At 46.9% G+C, this 20,224-nt stretch overlaps 1 protein-coding gene across 5 annotated transcripts in view; it reads left to right on the forward strand.

Annotated features, from left to right (window-relative positions):
- LOC143984105 (class I histocompatibility antigen, F10 alpha chain-like) overlaps positions 1-20,224 on the forward strand; it is a 907,941-nt gene that overhangs the window by 584,801 nt on the left and 302,916 nt on the right. For 2 of the 5 annotated variants that reach the window (XM_077484425.1, XM_077484432.1), the window contains exon 3: positions 15,249-15,527. The exons of the other annotated variants lie outside the window; for them this stretch is intronic. In XM_077484425.1, the coding sequence (XP_077340551.1) occupies positions 15,249-15,527 (279 nt within the window). The remainder of the gene's footprint in view (positions 1-15,248; positions 15,528-20,224) is intronic. 5 annotated transcript variants of the gene reach the window in all.

The following is a 20,224-nucleotide window of genomic DNA, read 5'->3' on the forward strand; positions in this document are numbered from 1 at the left end:
TTGAACATGCGTCGTGTTGCTGCCAAGTTCATCCCCACGGCACGCTGACTGAGTTCTTGGCAGGCTTTGACACGGTGTTCCTTCTGCTCCTGGGTCAGCAGCCGGGGACACCGCAAACTCAAATCACCTCAAATGACTCATTGCAGCATTGCCGTAAACTTGCCAAATCATGTCAAATGTTTGTGGCAGATTTGCCCAGTTAAATGCAGAATTGTATGTTTATATAGAAAACTGAGGGCAGAACAAGACAGTAGTCGAGTAGTCCATCGAGTCTGCCCATTTTCTTGTTTTTGTTTTTCTGGGGGTTTTTTTGTGTATTTTTTTTAAACTGTGTTGTCCGAGTATAGATCTATGTTTATCTCAAGCATGTTTGCAGCCATTTACTGTTGACTGTCTCACTACCTCTGCAGCTAGTTTATTCTAAGCATCAACTACCCTTTCAGGAAAAAAAAAAAAAACATTTTTTACTTACCAGAAATGGCTGTTTGCTGGGCAGATTGTCCTAATCTGCCTCTTCCTACACCACAGTGATCTTCATTCTTCGTGCTGTCTCCTGAGGAATGGGGAGAGCTGTGTTCTGGGAACTGTGTGTGTCTCAGAACACAGCCAGCCATTTAAAAAAGTGTTGTGCGACTCTTGCACATGCACTGTAGGAAATGGGCAGTGAAGCCGCAAGACTCCACTGCCTGTTTCCCTTAGTTATAATGGTGGCGCTGGGACCCAATCCGATGGATGGATCGGCCCTCGGACGGCTGACATCGCGCGCACCCTAGACAGGTAAGTGTGCTTATTAAGTCAGTAGCTAAAGTGTTTGTAGCTGCTGACTTTTATTTTTTTCAGGTGACTCTCCTATTTTCTGAAGTCACTCTCAATATGTTTTATCTCTCTAAACCTTTCACCATTTTTGTTTCCTGTCTCTGGACTCGTTCAATATATCTTTCTGTAAGTGAGGTCTCCAGAACTGAACACCGTATTCTAAATGAGGTCTAACTAAAGATCTATATAGAGGAATCAGGACCTCCTTCCTCCTGCTGGTGATCCCTCTAGTGATGCCTCCTAGAATTCTATTCACTTTTCCCACTGCCTGCTCACACTGTTTGCTAATTTTGCAATCATCTGAAAGTACCCCCAAATCTTTTTCCTCTGTAGTGCCGACTAACACTGTACCCCCAATGTTATGCTCTCTCAGGGGATTATTTTTCCCTAGTTGCATTATTTTACATTAAGATTTTTTGAACTGCAGTCTCCACTGCTTTGACCAATCTTCCAGCAATGCCAAATCATGTTCCATGTTGCAGACATCTGGAGAGCTATCAACCCCATTACACACCTTTGTGTCATTAGCAAAAATCACTTGTATAGAGACTAAATAGAACAGGACCCAGTACAGAGCCTTGTGGTACCCCGCTAGTGACTGGTCTCTGTTCTTAGTGAACCCCATTTAGAACCACACACTGGGATCTATCCTTCAGCCAACTACATATCCACTGAACCACCCAAGGGATAAGTCCCAGCTTGTACAAACTTTGTATTAGATGATTATGTGGAACTGTATCAAATACCTTGCTGAAATGAAGATATGCTATGTCCACAGCACCACCCTGGTCCAAAACATTGGTAATATAGTCAAAAAATGCAATCCGATTAGTCTGACATGAGCTGCCCTAAGTAAAGCCATGCTGATTTGGGTCCAGCAAGCTGTGTATTTTTAGGTGATCAATGATCCTTCTTTTCAGGAGTGATTCCATTAACTTGACTACAATTCATGTTAAACTCACTGGCCTGTAATTGCCAGCGTCTACCTTTCTGCCCTTCTTGAGGATAGGTACAATATTATCTGTCTTCTCCTGTTAGAAGATTGATTAAAAATAAAAATATCCATTAATGATCCAACAAATATATCTCAAAGTTCTCCTATGCCGCGTACACCCGATCGGAATTCTCATCAGATAAAGCTATGATGGTTTTTCCTACGGAATTCCGCTGAAACCTGACTTGCATACATATGGTCACACAAAAGTTTGCTGAACATTCAACTATCAAGAAAGTACAACGCTATGACGAGCCGAGAAAATGAAGTTCAATGCTTCCGAGCATGCGCAGGAATTTTGCGTGTCGGAATTGCTGTAGACGATCGGAATTTCCAATCATAACTTTTTCCCTCGGAAAAATTTAGACCATGCTCTCCAACTTTTGCTGGCGGAAATTCGGCCAGCAAAATTCTGATGGAGCATACACACAGTCACATTTTCCGTCAAAAAGCTCTCATCAGTCTTTTGCTGGCTGAATTTCCGATCGTGTGTACGTGGCATTAGAACTCTGGGATGAATATCATCAGTGCCCATTACTTTATTGAGCTTTAACTGAGCCAGTTTCTCTGCTACCTCTGTCTCCAGGAATCCTAAAAATTAACCATCATTAGTAGAACCAATATGATTCCCCAACTTGTTATTGTTAGTTTGCTCTTTGTTCTAACTTGCTGTCCATGATGAAATAGCAGACGTGGTAATGCACGTGGTCAGAATAGCACCAGATGCACAGCTCCCGATGTACACAGGATGATGTCTTTTGGCGCACTGACTTATGGTGGTTGGTGCTCCCTGTGGCTTGTGCTGCCATCTGTTGGTGCGTTAAAAAACTAGTCCTGAAACGTTTTGATACCACCTCATAACATGTTTATTACTTTAATTTAAAAAAAATGCCTTTACAAATGCTATAAAGTTGAGGTTTGGATATGACTTGTTGTGCAGAGTCACATTGCTCCAGTTTGGAAAATACAATCAATATTTAAACAGTATAACTACCTGCCGACAAATCATGGCCCTGGTGCATCGCTGGACTTTAAGTAGTTATACCAGAATGATGCAGTTTTTTGGAGCCGATGGGCGGCTCTCTTGTAAAAGCAATCCTAGTGGCTAACTAGCCGTTGGATTGCTTTTACAAGCAGTGGGATCTCCCTTCCATCGGGAGTCCCAATTGACCAGCTGGCACCCCTGTTTGGTTGATCGCACAGCCAAACAATGACCGAATCGGCTTTGTTTGGCTCTGATATGGTAACCCGAAGCGATGACCTTACATCACCATTTTCAAAAATCAGAAGTATTTGATCCCCCCGATCTTGGTGTGACTACATGCTTTTAAGTTCAGAGGAGGGATCTGGGATCCTATAGTTCTCAGATCTCCATAAAGAGTACCTGTCACATGCCTATTGCTCTCACACTGGGTGTTTACATTCTTTGTGACATTAATAAACTTGATAAAAAAAAGTGACAGTGTAAAGAATAAAAAAAAATGTAAGTGCCCCCGTGCTTACATTCTCGAATGCAGGTGAATGCATTCAAACAGCGGTCATCCCACACAAGTGAGGTATCACGGTGAATGTCAGATCATGGGCAGTAATTCTGGGACCAGACTTCCTGTGTAAATCTAAAGTGGTAACCTGTAAAGAAATGACTAAACAACCCTGTGTACATGTAGTGATAAGATAACAGAGAGGAGAGTTCAGGGGCAGCTGAAAAAACACCCATCTGCTCCTAAATGTCCTTTTATCAGCAGCATTTTACATGAAGCCTTAAAGTGGAAGTAAACCCTCCTATCGTTTTCAGCCAAGGAAGCTGCCATCTTGGCCTCCGTTTTAATCTTTAACTGCCATGAAGCTGCACATGTGATCAGTTATCACACCAGCCATTGGATGGTTTGACAGTTTGGTTGAGAGCACAACCAATGTGACAGTTAACATTTCCAGCTTGTTTTTTCAAGCTGTTAGATCGATGGGTTCACTTCTGCTTTAATGTGGAGTTCCACTTTCTGCTGTTCAGAATCCCCCCCCCCTCCGGTGTCACATTTGGCGCCTTTCAGGGGGGAGGGGGGAATAGATACCCGTCTAATCCAGGTATTTGCTCCCACTTCCAGGGAAAACCACTTCACATTGTGCGACAATCTACGCAATGTCTGGTAAATCCCCCCCCTCTCCCTCCCGCTGTCTTCTGGGAGACATGCAGGTCTAAGAAGATAGCAGGGACTAATCAGAACATGCAGCACGACTCGCACATGCGCAGTAGGGAACCAGGAGTGGAGCCGGAAGTCTTCACTGCCTGGTTCTCTTACCTGGAATGGCTGCGGCAGCTGGGGTGCCGACATCGCGGGCTCCCTGGACAGGTACGTCTCCTTTATTAAAAGTCAGCAGCTACAGTATTTGTAGCTGCTTACTTTTTTTTTCCGCTGGTGGAACTCCGCTTTAATCTCTACCCATACCATGTTTATACATTAATGTCAGCGCAGATATCCATAAATCTTCCCATTGATGTTCGCTCTCTATGCGTTTCATGAACAAGGTTAAACTTTTTAAGAATATATTTGCAGAGAATCTAAAATGATACAGGTAACAATTATTAATACATAATAAAGTATATTACAATGTATAATCCATATATGACTAATATTCATTACTTACACAAATGTACAACAAGACCAATAAACACACATATAAAACAATTGTTGGGCATCACCTGCTAGTTGGACATCCCCCTATGGAGCCGCTGTGTACAAGTCACATGGGGTGTTACCCCCAATCCTGCCAAGATGTATGTAATAATTACACTCATATATGAGGAGAAAGCCTTGGAAATGAAATTAGCTAAATGTTACCAGAATTGGGTCACTAATAAAGGAAAATGAAGTCCTGAGAATTGGCTCCAGTTTCCTGGATAGAGCTTCAGGTCAAAATTTCAACAAAATTCCAAATTACGAGGGGGATGTGCGATTATAATTCATAACTTTTTTTGCAAAATGTGATAGTAATGAGAATGGTGCCACACCGATCATTATAAATGTATCTTTTTATTGGTACCAATAATATTCCATTTATTCGTTGTTTTTTTTCATGTAACCTTTTCATGCTTTTTGCATGAAAAAATGACTAACAGATTAAATGATAAGGTTCCATCTTTATTCAGTATCTAAACTGCGCTTTTTTGCTTTCTTCTTGTGAATTGCAGTAGGATCTTGAGATCCCTTTTGCAGTTGAGGGAACCGTGTAAAAATGTCCATCACCACTATGATTGGTGGTTCCCTCCACACCATTGGGACTGCAGAAGGCATGGACTGTTCTTCTTGTTTAGACAATGATGGAGAAGTCGCACACAATGAGGGGGCCCAACTCCTGTCCTGATCCCCTATTGTGCATCCAAAATATAAGTGGTTTGCCTTTTTTTATCACCGCCGTCATACTGCACTTTGGGGATACAAATGTGACCTCGCCACAAATGTAGCCGAAGATATCTGCATTATTTACAGTTTTCAAGGCATCTTGACTTCTGAGGGAAAATATCACGCAATTGTTCCTTGGATATGTTGGGCAATGATCCGTTCACAATCACCAGATGGAACTGTATGATGTGTAGATCTGACCAAGACAAATGTACCTTGTAATAAAAGAACAATAAATGACAGTTGGGTAATCTGTAGCTCAAAGTGAAGATACATTTATAAACTTCCATGTGGTTCCATCCTCATTGTTCTACCGTTTCGAGGCATCATAATCCTCAGACACCTCCCTCCATTGTAGGCAAATCTACTCGCCTGTCTATAAATCTTTATTGTGAAATATCTTGAAAACTTTACTCAACCAGCACCTTTATCACCTGTTTTCTAATTCATTGAATGAAATATGTAAAAATTCGCACATTTTATCTCAGAGGTGAATAATTCCCCAAAATGTGTAGACTTTGTATTATCCAACAGCTTCATGAAGCCTTCTACAAAGGTGAGTACAATATACTATATATACAATATATACATGTGTATATAGGCAGGTAATAACATTGCCCATTAGGGGCGCAACAGATCAAAAAACTCATCGGATCATTTTTCTGATTAGCAAATAATTATTGAATTTGCAAAAACCTGTGAAAATTCCACCACCATACAGTCCCCACTGTAATATCCACATCATCTCCCCCACTGGCTGGGTACGGATGAGTATGGCTGGGCATCACCGAGTATTGCAGAGTATTGGCAGGGTATTGCAGAGTATTGGCTGAGTATGGATGGATGTGACTGCTGTGGGCTGGATCTGTAGTGCCCACAGCGCTGCTTCCATCTGATCTCTCCCCTCAACTGTACAGATCAGTACACAGAGGGGAGAGAGGAACCAGCATCATAACATGACGCCGGTTTGTTTACAAGTGATCGCTCCGTCATTTGATGGAGCGATCACATTCTAAACGGCCGCGGGGTGTACCAAGATGGCCACCGCTCTGGAGCTAGACCGAAGCCGCTGCCTTTTCTAAGGCCGAGGCAGCGGATCACAGGGGTTTGCCGATCCGAACAGGTTGGCCCGTTGGGATCATGGATTGGTGACGATCCGTTGCACCCCTATTGCCCATAGTACTTGACATTACCTACCCCATACAGACTTCTATATAGCTTAAGATCGGTCTCTTCTGTTACATGTTTCAAAAAAGGAGATTTGTATCTGCAGTAGCAGAAAAAAAGAGTGCTATGTGTGTGGAGTCCAAAAATGACTCCTCCGAGGATCCCAATTACCATAAGGCTCGGTTCACATATAGGCAGTGCAGAAAACGCAGCAAATGTGTGTTTCCTGCACCGCATTGGAAATTGCACTGCGTTCATGTGATCAACAGGGGTGTCATTGTTAATTAAATGACACCCGAAAATGGTTTGCAAAACGCAGTGCACAAAACGCAGACACAATTGGATGGCATGGATGTGGACACCCATGCGATCCGAATTCAGTGTGTGGGGGGGAAGGACCCCACACCTTTTTTTTTTTTTGTGCAGATTTGGTGTGATTTGAGCCATACAAATGAATAGCTAAAATTGCACCGCACACACATCACATGTGATTTGTACAGGAATGTGGTGCGATTCCTGTGCAAATTAAATGCGATTTGTTGCACTGCAGATATGTGAACCCAGGCTAACTCTATTGATGGTGCCACTAACTATAATCAATGATCTCATACCTGAGGAACAAAATATGTGGGTATTTTACACTCAATTCTTATTGTTCATTCATATAACAATGTCCTCATATACTGTAAGATCTGATGCTGGCTCCTCTATAAATGTCATATTACTCCATATATGGATTCTAAAAAAGTCCGGGAAATTCATATTATAACTCAGATTTACTTCATGGGATCCCTTGTCCATCTTCTGGTGCGATTTTAGGGCTCATTCACACTGTATGCAGTGACAGGACACACAAGAAGCAATTGTTTCCTATGTGTCCCGTTCTTTCACACCTCAATGCAGCACATGACCATACTGCAGGGTGTTGTGAGAAAATGCAGACATACTGAGTTTTATTGCAGCGCACTGTGCTGAATCGCACAACAATGTGCAGCAACGCAGAGCATCACACTGCTGTACATTGCTGTGAATGAAGTGTACCTTTTGTACATTTCACATTAAGTTTATACAAAAAATAGAATAGTGTGATGTGCTGAATTGCGTATCACAATGCCCCTACCACAGCCGGTGTCCCCACAAAATAGCCAATTCATCAAGATGTCCCAATTATGTCACTTCCGTTTTCTGTAAACCGTCACTAATTGGAGAGTTTGACGACTTGCTGTTTTGACACAACGCCGGCAACCGTGTACAGTCCGGTACATTGTATTATGAGTGGATATTGTTAGTCTGCTCTGATACTAACCAACAAAATGGCGGCGACAACTTTTTCCTCATTACCCGTTGATGTTGTGTTAAAACAGCAAAGTCTTCCTGTAGCGGGGTGTACGCGCTCGCCGGTGTTGTGTCAAAGCGGCAAGTCGTTGAAATCTCCAATTACTGACGGTTTACATAACCGGAAGTGATGTGATTGGAGATCTTGGTGAATTGCCTATTTGGACAGAAGACGGGGAAGGGAGAGATGCTGGAGAGGTGAATCGCTCTGACAGCTCTGCGTTATTGTGTGATCCCGGCCTTCCATAAATCATATCCTCCTATTTCTGTATGAGATACAAATGTGCTTCCAATATTCCTCCCAATCAGTAGATGTCCTTCTAAAGACTCGGCACCTCATATACATGAGATATGTCATCTGTTTATTCACTCGGATCAGGAATGTCCTCATAAAGGAAGATCCGATGTCCTCCCATCTACACATCAAGTTCCTCCAGTATATAAAATGTACATTATATCTCATATATACTCCAAGTGAAGAGCAATGGAGAAATGTATGATCTCTACACATCAATGTTATATACTTGTTATGGGTAGAAATGAAGTGGGATGAAAACTAATCATCCAGGTTTATGTCATAGTGTGATGGAGGAACATATTGTGTACATTACCGGCCTTTCCTCCATAGTACATGGAGGGTTTATGTATTCTTTATTTTTATTGATCTTTTTTCCATAATTTTTATTGTTTTCTGGATAATTTGCATAAACAAGAGGTTATCATACATCATGTGTCAGATAACACTAATATTGGAAGAATGGTAAATACAGAATACTCTTAATATAATAGTAATACTCTTAATATAATAGTAATAGTGAAGAAGTCAGGCAGTATACGGCATAAATAATACTAAACATACAAATACAGAATATAAAATCTGGAAGTAATACTGCAGTGGATTCTGAGCACAGATAATAATAATGTATTATACAGGTAGATTGGGGGGTCCAACTTTTCACCTTCCTGAGCCACATTGGGAGAAGAGGAATAGTCTCGGGTCGCACATAAAATACGCAATCAATAAGGAGAGCTGATGAGGGGTTCCTCCTGCGGCTCTCAGCGGGTAGGTGCGGCTGCTGACCCCGTTCACTATGATGAAAGGTCGCCGGCGGCCGCACCTATTCCCGGCTCCCTACACAGCCAGCGATTACCTGCGGTGATTACTGCCAGACATAGACATAGCATGTATAGGAGTGGCCTAGTCAAAGTCCAGACTTAAATCCCATTGACATGCTGTTGTATGACCTTAAACAGGCTGTTCATGCTGGAAAACCCTCCAATGTGGATTAAAACAATTTTGCAAAGATAATTGGGCCAAAATTCCTCCAATGTGATGTGAAAGACTCATTGCCAGTTATCACAAATGCTTGTTTGCCGCTGTTGCCGCCAAGGGTGACACAACCAGTTATTAGGTTTAGGGGGCAATTACTTTTTCACATAGAGCCAGGCAGGTTTGCACATCTTTTTCCCCTTAATAATTGAAATTATAATTTACAAACTGCATTTTGTATTAACTCGGGTTATCTTTGTATCCTATTACATTTTGTTTGAGCATCTAAATCACTTAAGTGTGACAAATATGAAAAAAAATGGAAAAATCAGGAGCAAATACTTTTTTTCAGCAGTGTAATGTGCAGACTCCGGTGACATGAGCATTGTATATATTGTATATACTATGGGGGAGGGGAGACGGCACCTGAAGACTACATATTGTAGGGGAACACTTACAGATAAAGAGGTAGGTAACCCTGTGAGTACACAGTGCTTACACTCAGGCTTACCTGTAGGTACATTGAATATCTCCTAAACGTTCCCCCTTTAGGAGATATTGGCAATGGCCGATGACATCATCTACACATGTGCGGTGACACTCTGCATTCACAGCCACATAGTTTGCTGTGGAATGTAGAGCACCACACGCATGCGCAGAAGTGACATCATCACAGCCCAGACATTCATTGGCCGGAGCCCACAAACCCAGGAGGAAGACTGGATGAAGATGGAAGCCTCCGCAGTGGTGACAGCGCGCCACTAGAGGGCGTCATTTCTAAGGTAAGTTTGTGGTGCATACTAGCGCATTATGACAAAAAACTTGACGGGGCCCAGATTTTTTTTTTTTGTCAAGTTTACAACCACTTTAAGAATCCCATTTGTGATGATCATCATGTCTGCATCCTGCTTTATAATACTTATGTATATTCATATTGTATAGTATCTCTTATCTGAAGACTGTAGGGGGGGGGAGGGGTGTTAGCCCTATTATTATTATTTTGATCTTAGTTGGACCATACACGATAAAACATTAGGACTTTTTTTTTTTTTAATATGACAAATGTATCTGCAAAACAACATTCCAGGGATGGTTGAAAATATTCTGTAATTTATGTTTTTCCTAAACACTTTACATTCTATTTTTTTTTTTTCTAAACTGCTGTCCAAATGTCACAAGCATTTGCACAACCATCACGAATAATCCCTCATTATTGTGTCTAATATGTTTACTTCCTATGATCATCAGCTCCATTTAGTGTCCATGATATGCAGTATTTTCCTGAAATACCTCAAACAGGAAAATGCTATATTATGGCCACTAGGGGGAGCTGATGATCATAAAGCACACATATTAGGGATTCTTTGATGGTTGTGCTTGTGACATTCATACAGCAATTTTTTTTTTAATCCAACCCCCTATATATATTTGTATAATAGCTTCTTGTGCATGGATTGGGAATGGATGGATTTGGAGAAATGATAATGTAGAACTATTTCTTGGTAGTTGATGAAGAATATTAGTGCAGCTTTCAGTAAGGAGGTGATAAGCTCCGGGTTCACACCAGAACGTGGCTCAGAAAACAGCAATCCGTTTGCGTTTCCCGCGCTGAGTTCAGATTGCACCGCCCTTGTGATCTGCAGTGGGTGTCAGTGCTATGATAATGACACCGCAAACGCAGGTCACAAACGCAGTGCATTTGTCTGCATCAGATCACACGGTATAAAACTACTATGCGATCCGGGTGCAGTGCGTTTCCAGAAGTAGTACATGCATTACTTTGGTGTGATGTAGTGCAATTTTCAGCCTCAAATCGCACTGCACTGAATCACATGTGAATTGCACAAGAATTTAGTGTGCATCCCTGTGTGATTCATAGGTGATTCCTGTGCGATTCATAGGTGATTCCTGTGCAATTCATAGGTGATTCCTGTGCGATTCATAGGTGATTCCTGTGTGATTCATAGGTGATTCCTGTGCAATTCATAGGTGATTCCTGTGCGATTCATAGGCGATTCCTGTGCGATTCATAGGTGATTCCTGTGCGATTCATAGGTGATTCCTGTGCGATTCATAGGTGATTCCTGTACGATTCATAGGTGATTCCTGTACGATTCATAGGTGATTCCTGTGTGATTCATAGGTGATTCCTGTGCAATTCATAGGTGATTCCTGTGTGATTCATAGGCGATTCCTGTGCGATTCATAGGCGATTCCTGTGCGATTCATAGGCGATTCCTGTGCGATTCATAGGTGATTCCTGTGCGATTCATAGGTGATTCCTGTGCGATTCATACGTGATTCCTGTGCGATTCATAGGCGATTCCTGTGCGATTCATAGGTGATTCCTGTGCGATTCATAGGTGATTCCTGTGCGATTCATAGGTGATTCCTGTGCGATTCATAGGTGATTCCTGTGTGATTCATAGGCGATTCCTGTGCGATTCATAGGTGATTCCTGTGCGATTCATAGGTGATTCCTGTGCGATTCATAGGTGATTCCTGTGCGATTCATAGGTGATTCCTGTGCGATTCATAGGTGATTCCTGTGCGATTCATACGTGATTCCTGTGCGATTCATAAGCGATTCCTGTGCGATTCATACGTGATTCCTGTGCGATTCATAAGCGATTCCTGTGCGATTCATAGGCGATTCCTGTGCGATTCATAGGTGATTCCTGTGCGATTCATAGGTGATTCCTGTGTGATTCATAGGTGATTCCTGTGCGGTTTCATAGTGCAAACTCTAGCTAAGTCTGGGTTCACACAATCTTTATAAATCAGCATCATTAGTGAGATATCACTCACATCGAGTATAAAGCCAAGTGCACACTATCAGTTTTATTGTTAAACCCAGCAGGCTAAATGAAAAAAACCCTCAAGAGCTGAGGAGGAGATTCTGTACTAACAGTCTAATGTTAGTACATCGAACTCCCCCGCTAAGCTATTGTCTTCTGACAAAGTATCTTCTGTATCTTTTTTGGAGCGTATTTCATGTGACAAAATGCCCAATTTTTGGAGTATCATTTAGAATAATGGCTTCCAAACGCATGTTGCACATTTTTGTGCGATTTTCCAGTGTAGCAGAATTGTACGACTGCCAGTAATTCAGATGTGAATGGGGCCCTATAATAGAGCTTCCCCAGGCCCTGCCCCCCCCCCCCCGGATGATATGGATGGAAATTAGGATTCGGATCTATGAAGAGAAGGTGACAGACGGACAGCAGACATCTCACAGGTGACTTCATTAGATGCTCTTCAGCCCTGGTTCACATTGATATGTCAAATCGCATTCCAAATCGGCAGCTATTGCCGGCAATGACACCCTCCGAATCAGTGCTGCACCGATTCCCAAAAGTATTTTCTGTGCTACATTTGGTGATTTCAGGTGCGATTTCAATGGACATCTGTGCAGGAAAACGCAGAGATGTCGCTGAAATCATCGGACTGACATGCGGGAATGAAATCGCTGAACTCGCCCCATTTCATTCCCGCAGCTCAGTGTGATCCCGGGATCAATCCTATGAATTACTAATCGCAGTGAGGATCATTGCCGGGATTATTGGGATCAATGCAGTTCTCATGGACCCCATTGAATGGAATTCTTATTATGGGAACACAATCGTCCTATTAGAACAATAAAGCTTATTAATCTGACAACTAACAGAACGATTGGGTGACGATCATCCCATGTCTATGGCCGGCTCTAGGCCTGGGTCACACCTCTGTGTTCTTTGCAGAAACGCCCTACAGTCCATATAACATGGATTCCTATGGGACACGATCACATCTGTGCGTTTTTCAGTCGCTGCATTTTTGAAAAGGTTCAAGGACTTTTTTAAATGTAAAATGGTGCATTTGTGGTTCAGTGAACTTCGTGTGAGAAGCTACAGAAAAGCGTGTATTGCGTTTTTTTTATCTGCTCTACAAAAAAAAATGCAAAACGCAATAAAAAAAACTTGTGAAAAATGCTTTACAAATGTGTGTGCAAAAATGCAAAACACCACAAAGCACTGCAGAGATCAAAAGCAAACTGCATCGGTGTGACCCGAGCCGAAGGCTTCAATATCTGATATTTACAATAAGAAACATGTCGGCATTTCTGATCTTTAGACTCACACAGTGCAGTGATCGGAGGTTTTCTGCACTGTGAGATGACACACACCACAATTGTTGCTTGTGAACCTCATTCACACTGTAATGCACCCCAGAGCTGTGCTGCAGTGGGCTGTGATAAAATGCAGGCATGCTGTATTTTATTACACTGCACTGTACAGGATCGCATGTCGCTGTACAGGATCGCCTGTCGCTGTACAGGATTGCATGTCGCTGTACAGGATCGCATGTCGCTGTACAGGATCGCATGTCATTGTACAGGATCGCATCACAAGCTGCTGAACAGTGACATGAATGAAGTGTACATTTGTCCACTTCAAATAAAGTTCAGTGATGAATAAAAGGTAAGTTGTTTGATGCGCCAAATTGTGCACCACACCGCCCCCTACTGCACTCAGGATGGAGCTCTGCGGTTTACCTCTCAGACTGCTGTGTATTCTGTGTGATTTACTTTAGAAAATGCTGATTGCCTGGCTTTCATGCTGATCCAATGGTGCTCATATAATATATATATATCACTCACCCAGAATAAGTTTGCATATTAGAGAGTCTCACTTCATTTGCTGCATGCTTCTTCCAGGTCAGGGACTGAGAAAGCACTGAGCCCAGTGACAGCCAGGCAGATGGTATGCTCAGGAGGTCAGTAATGGCAGCCGCCATATTCCCCTGCCATATTCCCCTGAGTTGAGGTTTCCATGAAGTCTGACCATTCAGATGAAGTGTCCTCCAATGTATGTTCTGCTCCTTCTACAATACAGATCTCCCTATGAATAGTGATGGATGTGATCCGGGATAACAGGTCCTGTTCTAGTAAAACCCGTCAGCTGCACAGGACAGTTATTACATAAACAGATCCCAGCAGACAGGAATCCCAGTGACAGCAGACATTCCCTTCATATCAGTGATAGGAGAACAGCAGATCTCCAGCTGCAGTAGAACTACAAGTCCCAGCAGGCATTGCCATCTCCCTGGTGACTTTCTTCCCTCATTGAGTGTGGGGCAGGGATGGGATTTGTAGTTCCCCAGCAGTTGGAGCTGTGCTGTGTGGAGGATCCTGTCACTGTACAGAGGTAAGTGGCCAGTGCTGTGTGGAGGATCCTGTCACTGTACAGAGGTAAGTGGCCAGTGCTGTGTGGAGGATCCTGTCACTGTACAGAGGTAAGTGGCCAGTGCTGTGTGGAGGATCCTGTCACTGTACAGAGGTAAGTGGCCAGGAGATGAGCATTACTCCGCCTCCATGACTTGTGACATCATCAGATCAGACTGAGGATGAGGATGACAGATATAGAAGATATCAGGTAGTTGTGTTCTATAATCCAGCAGAGGATGGGGGGGGGGATTTCCTGAGTACAGAACGGAGGAATATGTGTGATGAGGGATTGGCTTGTCTATGAACACACAATCTCCTCTCCTCTCCTCTCCTCTCCTCATTCCTATATAAAGTCCTCAGTGATCTCTGTAGGGTTGGAATGAAGTTTATATTTCCTGAACTCTGTGTGCACTGACAGTATATACTCGGTATGACCTTTCCTGGTCGGCACAGACTCCGTCACTTCTCTTCTCAGGACTGATCATTTATCTGTATAATGTTATCATTTCTCAGTGTTGTATAATGGATTCACCCCCCCCCCCATAGGATGGAACGGTCCTCGTCTCTCTGACAGACTTGGTGTTTGATGGTTGAGGGGAAACATTAGCTAATAAGTTGGATGAAGACCTTTCATTGGATGTAGGCGTGATTGACAGCTCAGAGCGTCCAATCAGTGATCAGCAGCTTCTTAGCGATCTAGCTGTACAGATTTCTCCCATGATGTGTTTTGTCGCCATTCCTATTGGTTGTTCCAGTCATGTGACCCGGTTTCCTCAGGCGGATCATCTCTCCAGTCTCCACCCCCGGGGAGATTGTACACAGCGGTAGGGGGGAGCAGGATGGCGGATCCCTCTTCCTCTGCTCCTCAGGATGTGTCTGAGGGGGGATTGCTGGGACTTGTAGTTCTCCCCGCTCTACAGATGATTAGGGGGATGGTGAGTGTAGAAATATACAGAGTGATGCTCAGTGTCTGTACTATACACACTATACATGTCATGTGATCACATATTACACACATCACTTCCTCTGATCCCAGGTCACATCTTCCTCTTCTCTCTGCAGGGATCCATTCCTTCCAGGTGATGTACGGCTGTGAGCTGAGAGATGACGGCACCACTGAGGGGTATTATCAGTACGGATATGATGGGAGAGATTTTGTGTATCTGGACACACAGAGAGGGATCTATATCCCGACCATGAATGAGGCTCAGATCACCACACAGAGATGGAACAGTCCGGAGGAGAGAGTGGGGGAGAGACACAAGAATTATCTGGAGAATGAATGTATAGAATGGCTGAAGAAACACATCAACAATGGGAGAGAAGATCTGGAGAGGAGAGGTGAGCGCACACTATATATATATACATTGTATTATATACATCCTCTGTATACTCTCTATACATTCTATCTGTATACACTAGTGATGTCCAGTTCATGAACGAATCGTTCTTTTGAGTCGATTCTTTTTAGTGAACTGATTCGTTTGAAACATTTCACTGCACTCAGTACATAGCAGAGCTGGCAGTGGTAATATGATCCTAGAGTGAGAGAGCTCCGCCCCTCCCTGCAACCAATCAGCTGACTGGAAGCACAGCGACACTCAGGAACTGGATACAAACTGACAACAAGAGTCAGGAGTGCACAGTACACCGAGGGAAAGAATCAGATCCGTTATTAGAACACAGTACACTGAAATAACTACTGGTGGTGACTCCAGGGAAGCCCGAAAACGCAGGCTGGACGGAGGTGCAGGGCTGGCATGACTGATGCTAGGTAGCCCCTATAGGGTTAATCCTAGTGAGAAGATAGAGGGAGGGGTGGAGCTGCAGGAAGGGAAGAGGAGAGGGCGGAGTGTTATAAAAGTAAGGGGAGGAGTCACGGCAGGAAGCGTGGGGTCACAAGGAAGAAGTTGGCCAGCAGTGAGGACGCACAGGACGAGCTCCGGCGGCGCGGCGGTATCGCGGGCGGGACGGGTGGTTTTTGGCACACGGGGGGGCTTTTGCTGGACAGTAATTACCATGGGGGACGTAGCGGAGCTTTTGGAGCGGCTCCGGGCGGCAGCGGGAACACGTGGGGCGGACTGGTTACAGGAACAGGTGGCGGCCATAACACGTGCAGCGGCGGGGGGGCCAGTAGAGGGGGGGGATGGCACACCACGCGCTCGGCGGTCCAGGCCACCGGAGCGCTTCTCACCTGGCCCCTCCACCAGAGTCCAGCGCCCTACCAGGAGCCCGATAGCGGACCCGCCGGCCCCCCCCGCGAAACGGTCTTCAGCGGGGGCTCGGGGGGGGGGTCCGGGCGGAATCCTATTCGTGGGCGGGACTCGGGGAGCGGGGGCTTGGAGTCAGCAGTCACCCCCTCCCCACCGGCGCGGTCAGGGGATGGACGGAGCACGGTCCCCCTTGCGGCCGCGGTGTAGCCGCCGCGGGGGGAGACCCGGCGGAGGAGATCCAGCGACACACCTGCGCGTCCGCTACCAGACGCGGCGGGCAGGTCGGAGCGGAGCGGAAGTGGAGCCCGGAGGGTGGACGGGGACAGGCCTACGGGGCCCGCACGGGGACGCAGTGCGGGCGCCTTGCTCGGCAGGAGGGTCGGTCGGGCCTGCTGCGACGAAAGAGCATCTACTAGCACAGCTGCTGCACCCCCGGGCTGCTCCACGGCCGGAGGGTCTGCTACGCCTATGCCGTCCGAGGCAGATGCGCGGTCCGAAGGGGAGCTGTCGGGTTCCGAAGAGGACGTCCTGGGTCGAGTGGCGGCGGCTGGAGTTTCCGGAGGGACGGCTGACGGGAGGGGACCCACGCAGCCAGGTAAGGGGCTTCAGTTTCCTTCTCACATTTTACCTGATGCTTTGGGGTGTCTGTCGGGGGGAGGAGGTGGGGGCGCGGCATGGGGCCGCGCGGGGGGGGTGCCGCGGGAGGCGGGCGGTTTGCCCGCCTCAGGCGGGACCCAGGGATCGTTGCAGGCGCTGTTGGGGGGTTTACAGGATCTGCTGCAGAGGTTTGCTGCCGGGGCGTCCGCGGGCCCCCCGCAGGTTGCACCTTGGGTGGGTGGTCTGGGGGCTGGGTTGGGCTTGAGTACCCTTCCGGGGGACAGGGCGTCCCGTGGGGGTGAGGGAGTACTGGGGCCCGGGGCTGGGGTGTCAGCGTCGCTGGAGGCGGGCTCCCCCTCTGGGGTGCAGGCGCCGGTGTCCGGGAGTGTGGAGGTAAGTTCGCGGCAGGAGGCGACGGTGGCTGGAGCATCCTCGGTAAGTACGGGGGACGACCTGACGGCAAAGGAGGCCGCGGCTCGGGTGGATGTGGTGCGGCTGGCGGACGCGGCTAGGTGTGAGGTTTATGTCTGTTACGAAGGGCCGTTGGGGGCGCATCTCAAGCAGGAGGTGCGGGAGAAGATCAAGAAGGGTGAGTATGTGGAGATCTTTTCGTTGCTTCCCTTGGAAAAATTCAATTTAGATAGGGTAAAGCCGGATAGCTCCAAAAAAGATGATGAGGAGAAGAGGCGGTACCGGCTGATACCGCGGACTTTCCCCAATTGGCTGCAGGCGTTTGCCATTCTAGCCAGCGTGATTGGCGAAACGGCGCCGGAGCATTGCTCGGCCCTGTTTTGTTACATGGACGCTATCGGGGAGGCGTATAGGGTGTATGGGGGTATGGCTTGGCTGCGTTACGACGAGCAGTTTAGGCAACGGCGGGCGGTGCGGCCTGATATTCGGTGGGACCACAAGGATATCAGCCTTTGGATGCGGTTGATGGCGTCTGCGCGGACGCCGTCGCAGTTTTTTCAGGGGGGGGCCGGGGGAACCCCCGCCTCGGGACTTCCGGCCGGGAAAAAAATGGGCGTCTGCTGGCAGTTTAACGAGGGGGCCTGCAAGTTCGGGGGGTCCTGTCGATTTCAACATGAGTGTTCCGGTTGCGGAGGCTCGCACTCCCTCTCCCGTTGTTTTAAAAAGGGCAAGCGCGCCGGGGAACCTGCGTTCAAGGGGAGCAACCCCGGTGAGGGTGGAAAGGATGTGTCCTTTTCTAAATAGGTACCCGGACAAAAGGGCTGCGCGGGTGCTGGGGGAGGGGTTTGCGGTGGGGTTTCGGATTCCGTGTTCGTTAGAAGTTGTTCCGCCGTTGGCTAGGAACTTGAGGTCCGCCCTGCAGCATCCGGGGGTGGTTAGCGAAAAATTGGCTAAGGAGGTTGCCTTGGGTAGGATGAGTGGCCCGTTCGTGGAACAGCCGTTGCCGGTTTTGGTGGTGTCGCCGTTGGGGGTGGTGCCTAAGAAGGAGCCTAACAAGTTCCGGCTTATCCATCATCTGTCCTTCCCAAAGGGGGGTTCCGTGAACGATGCCATCGATCCCGAGGCCTGCACGGTGTCTTACACGTCGTTTGACGCGGCGGTGGGCTGGGTGCGGCGTTACGGTAAGGGGGCCCTTATGGCGAAGTCTGACATTGAAGCGGCTTTTAGGCTGTTGCCGGTGCACCCGGAGAGCTTTTGGCTCTTGGGGTGTTCTTGGCAGGACCGGTTTTACGTGGATCAGTGCTGGCCCATGGGCTGTTCCGTCTCCTGTGCCTTGTTTGAACTGTTTAGTTCATTCTTGGAATGGGTGGTGCGCGACGTGTCGGGCTGGGCGTCGGTGATTCACTACCTGGACGACTTTCTCGTCGTGGGCCCCCCGTCCTCCAATGTGTGTGCGATCCTGTTGGCCACGTTGCAGCACATTGCGGATCGTTTTGGGGTGCCGTTAGCGGCCGACAAAACAGAGGGGCCGGCCACGGTCTTGAGTTTTTTGGGCATTGAAATAGACACCGAGGTGATGGAGTGCCGCTTACCGGAGGACAAAGTCGAGGGACTGAAGCAGGAGCTGAGGGAGTTGGTCGGCGTGCGGAAAGTGCAGCTGCGGAAGTTGCAGTCGGTCCTGGGTAAGTTGAATTTTGCTTGCCGGATCATTCCGATGGGGCGGATATTTTGCCGACGGCTGTCGGGGGCTACGGCGGGTGTTCTGGTTCCGACCCACTTCATTCGTTTGACAAGGGACCTTAGGGAGGATTTGAGGATTTGGCAGACTTTTTTGGAGGGCTTCAACGGACGGTCGGTGTGGATGAAGGGACCGGTGAGTAATTTTGACGTGGAGTTGGTGACGGATAGTGATGGACGAACTTCCGACGGGACGTTTCGCGAACGCGAAACGCGAACGGACACAAACGTTCGCGAAAACGACCGTTCGCCGCGGGCTCCATTGACTTCAATGGGAGGCGAATTTCGCAAACCTTTAGGTCGAATTTGCGGCCACGGGGTAATTATTAGGGGGTAGCACGTAGTCCCACCACCTGGACAATAGCATAATACATGTATGAGGTGAATTTGGGATCGATAACTACAAGCATTTTTTTTTTATTTGGGAAATTGTTCTGACAATTCAGGACTATGGAGCTAATGAAGGCAATGGAGGAGAGGGAAGGTCAGGGACCAGGGTAGGCAAACAAGAGGGTGCAGGAGATACAGAGCACTGACAGCAGCACCGTAATACAGAGCACTGACATCAGCACCGTGACATACAGCGCTGACAGCAGCTCCGTGACATACAGCGCTGACAGCAGCTCCGTGACATACAGCGCTGACAGCAGCTCCGTGACATACAGCGCTGACAGCAGCTCCGTGACATACAGCGCTGACAGCAGCACCGTGACATACAGCGCTGACAGCAGCTCCGTGACATACAGCGCTGACAGCAGCTCCGTGACATACAGCGCTGACAGCAGCTCCGTGACATACAGCACTGACAGCAGCTCCGTGACATACAGCGCTGACAGCAGCTCCGTGACATACAGCGCTGACAGCAGCACCGTGACATACAGCGCTGACAGCAGCTCCGTGACATACAGCGCTGACAGCAGCTCCGTGACATACAGCGCTGACAGCAGCTCCGTGACATACAGCGCTGACAGCAGCTCCGTGACATACAGCGCTGACAGCAGCTCCGTGACATACAGCGCTGACAGCAGCTCCGTGACATACAGCGCTGACAGCAGCTCCGTGACATACAGCGCTGACAGC

The sequence above is a fragment of the Lithobates pipiens genome, unplaced genomic scaffold (assembly GCF_037356315.1).
Source record: "Lithobates pipiens isolate NorthernLeopardFrog02 unplaced genomic scaffold, aLitPip1_a1.2 Scaffold_1, whole genome shotgun sequence".
In the NCBI taxonomy this organism is placed as follows: Eukaryota; Metazoa; Chordata; class Amphibia; order Anura; family Ranidae; genus Lithobates; species Lithobates pipiens.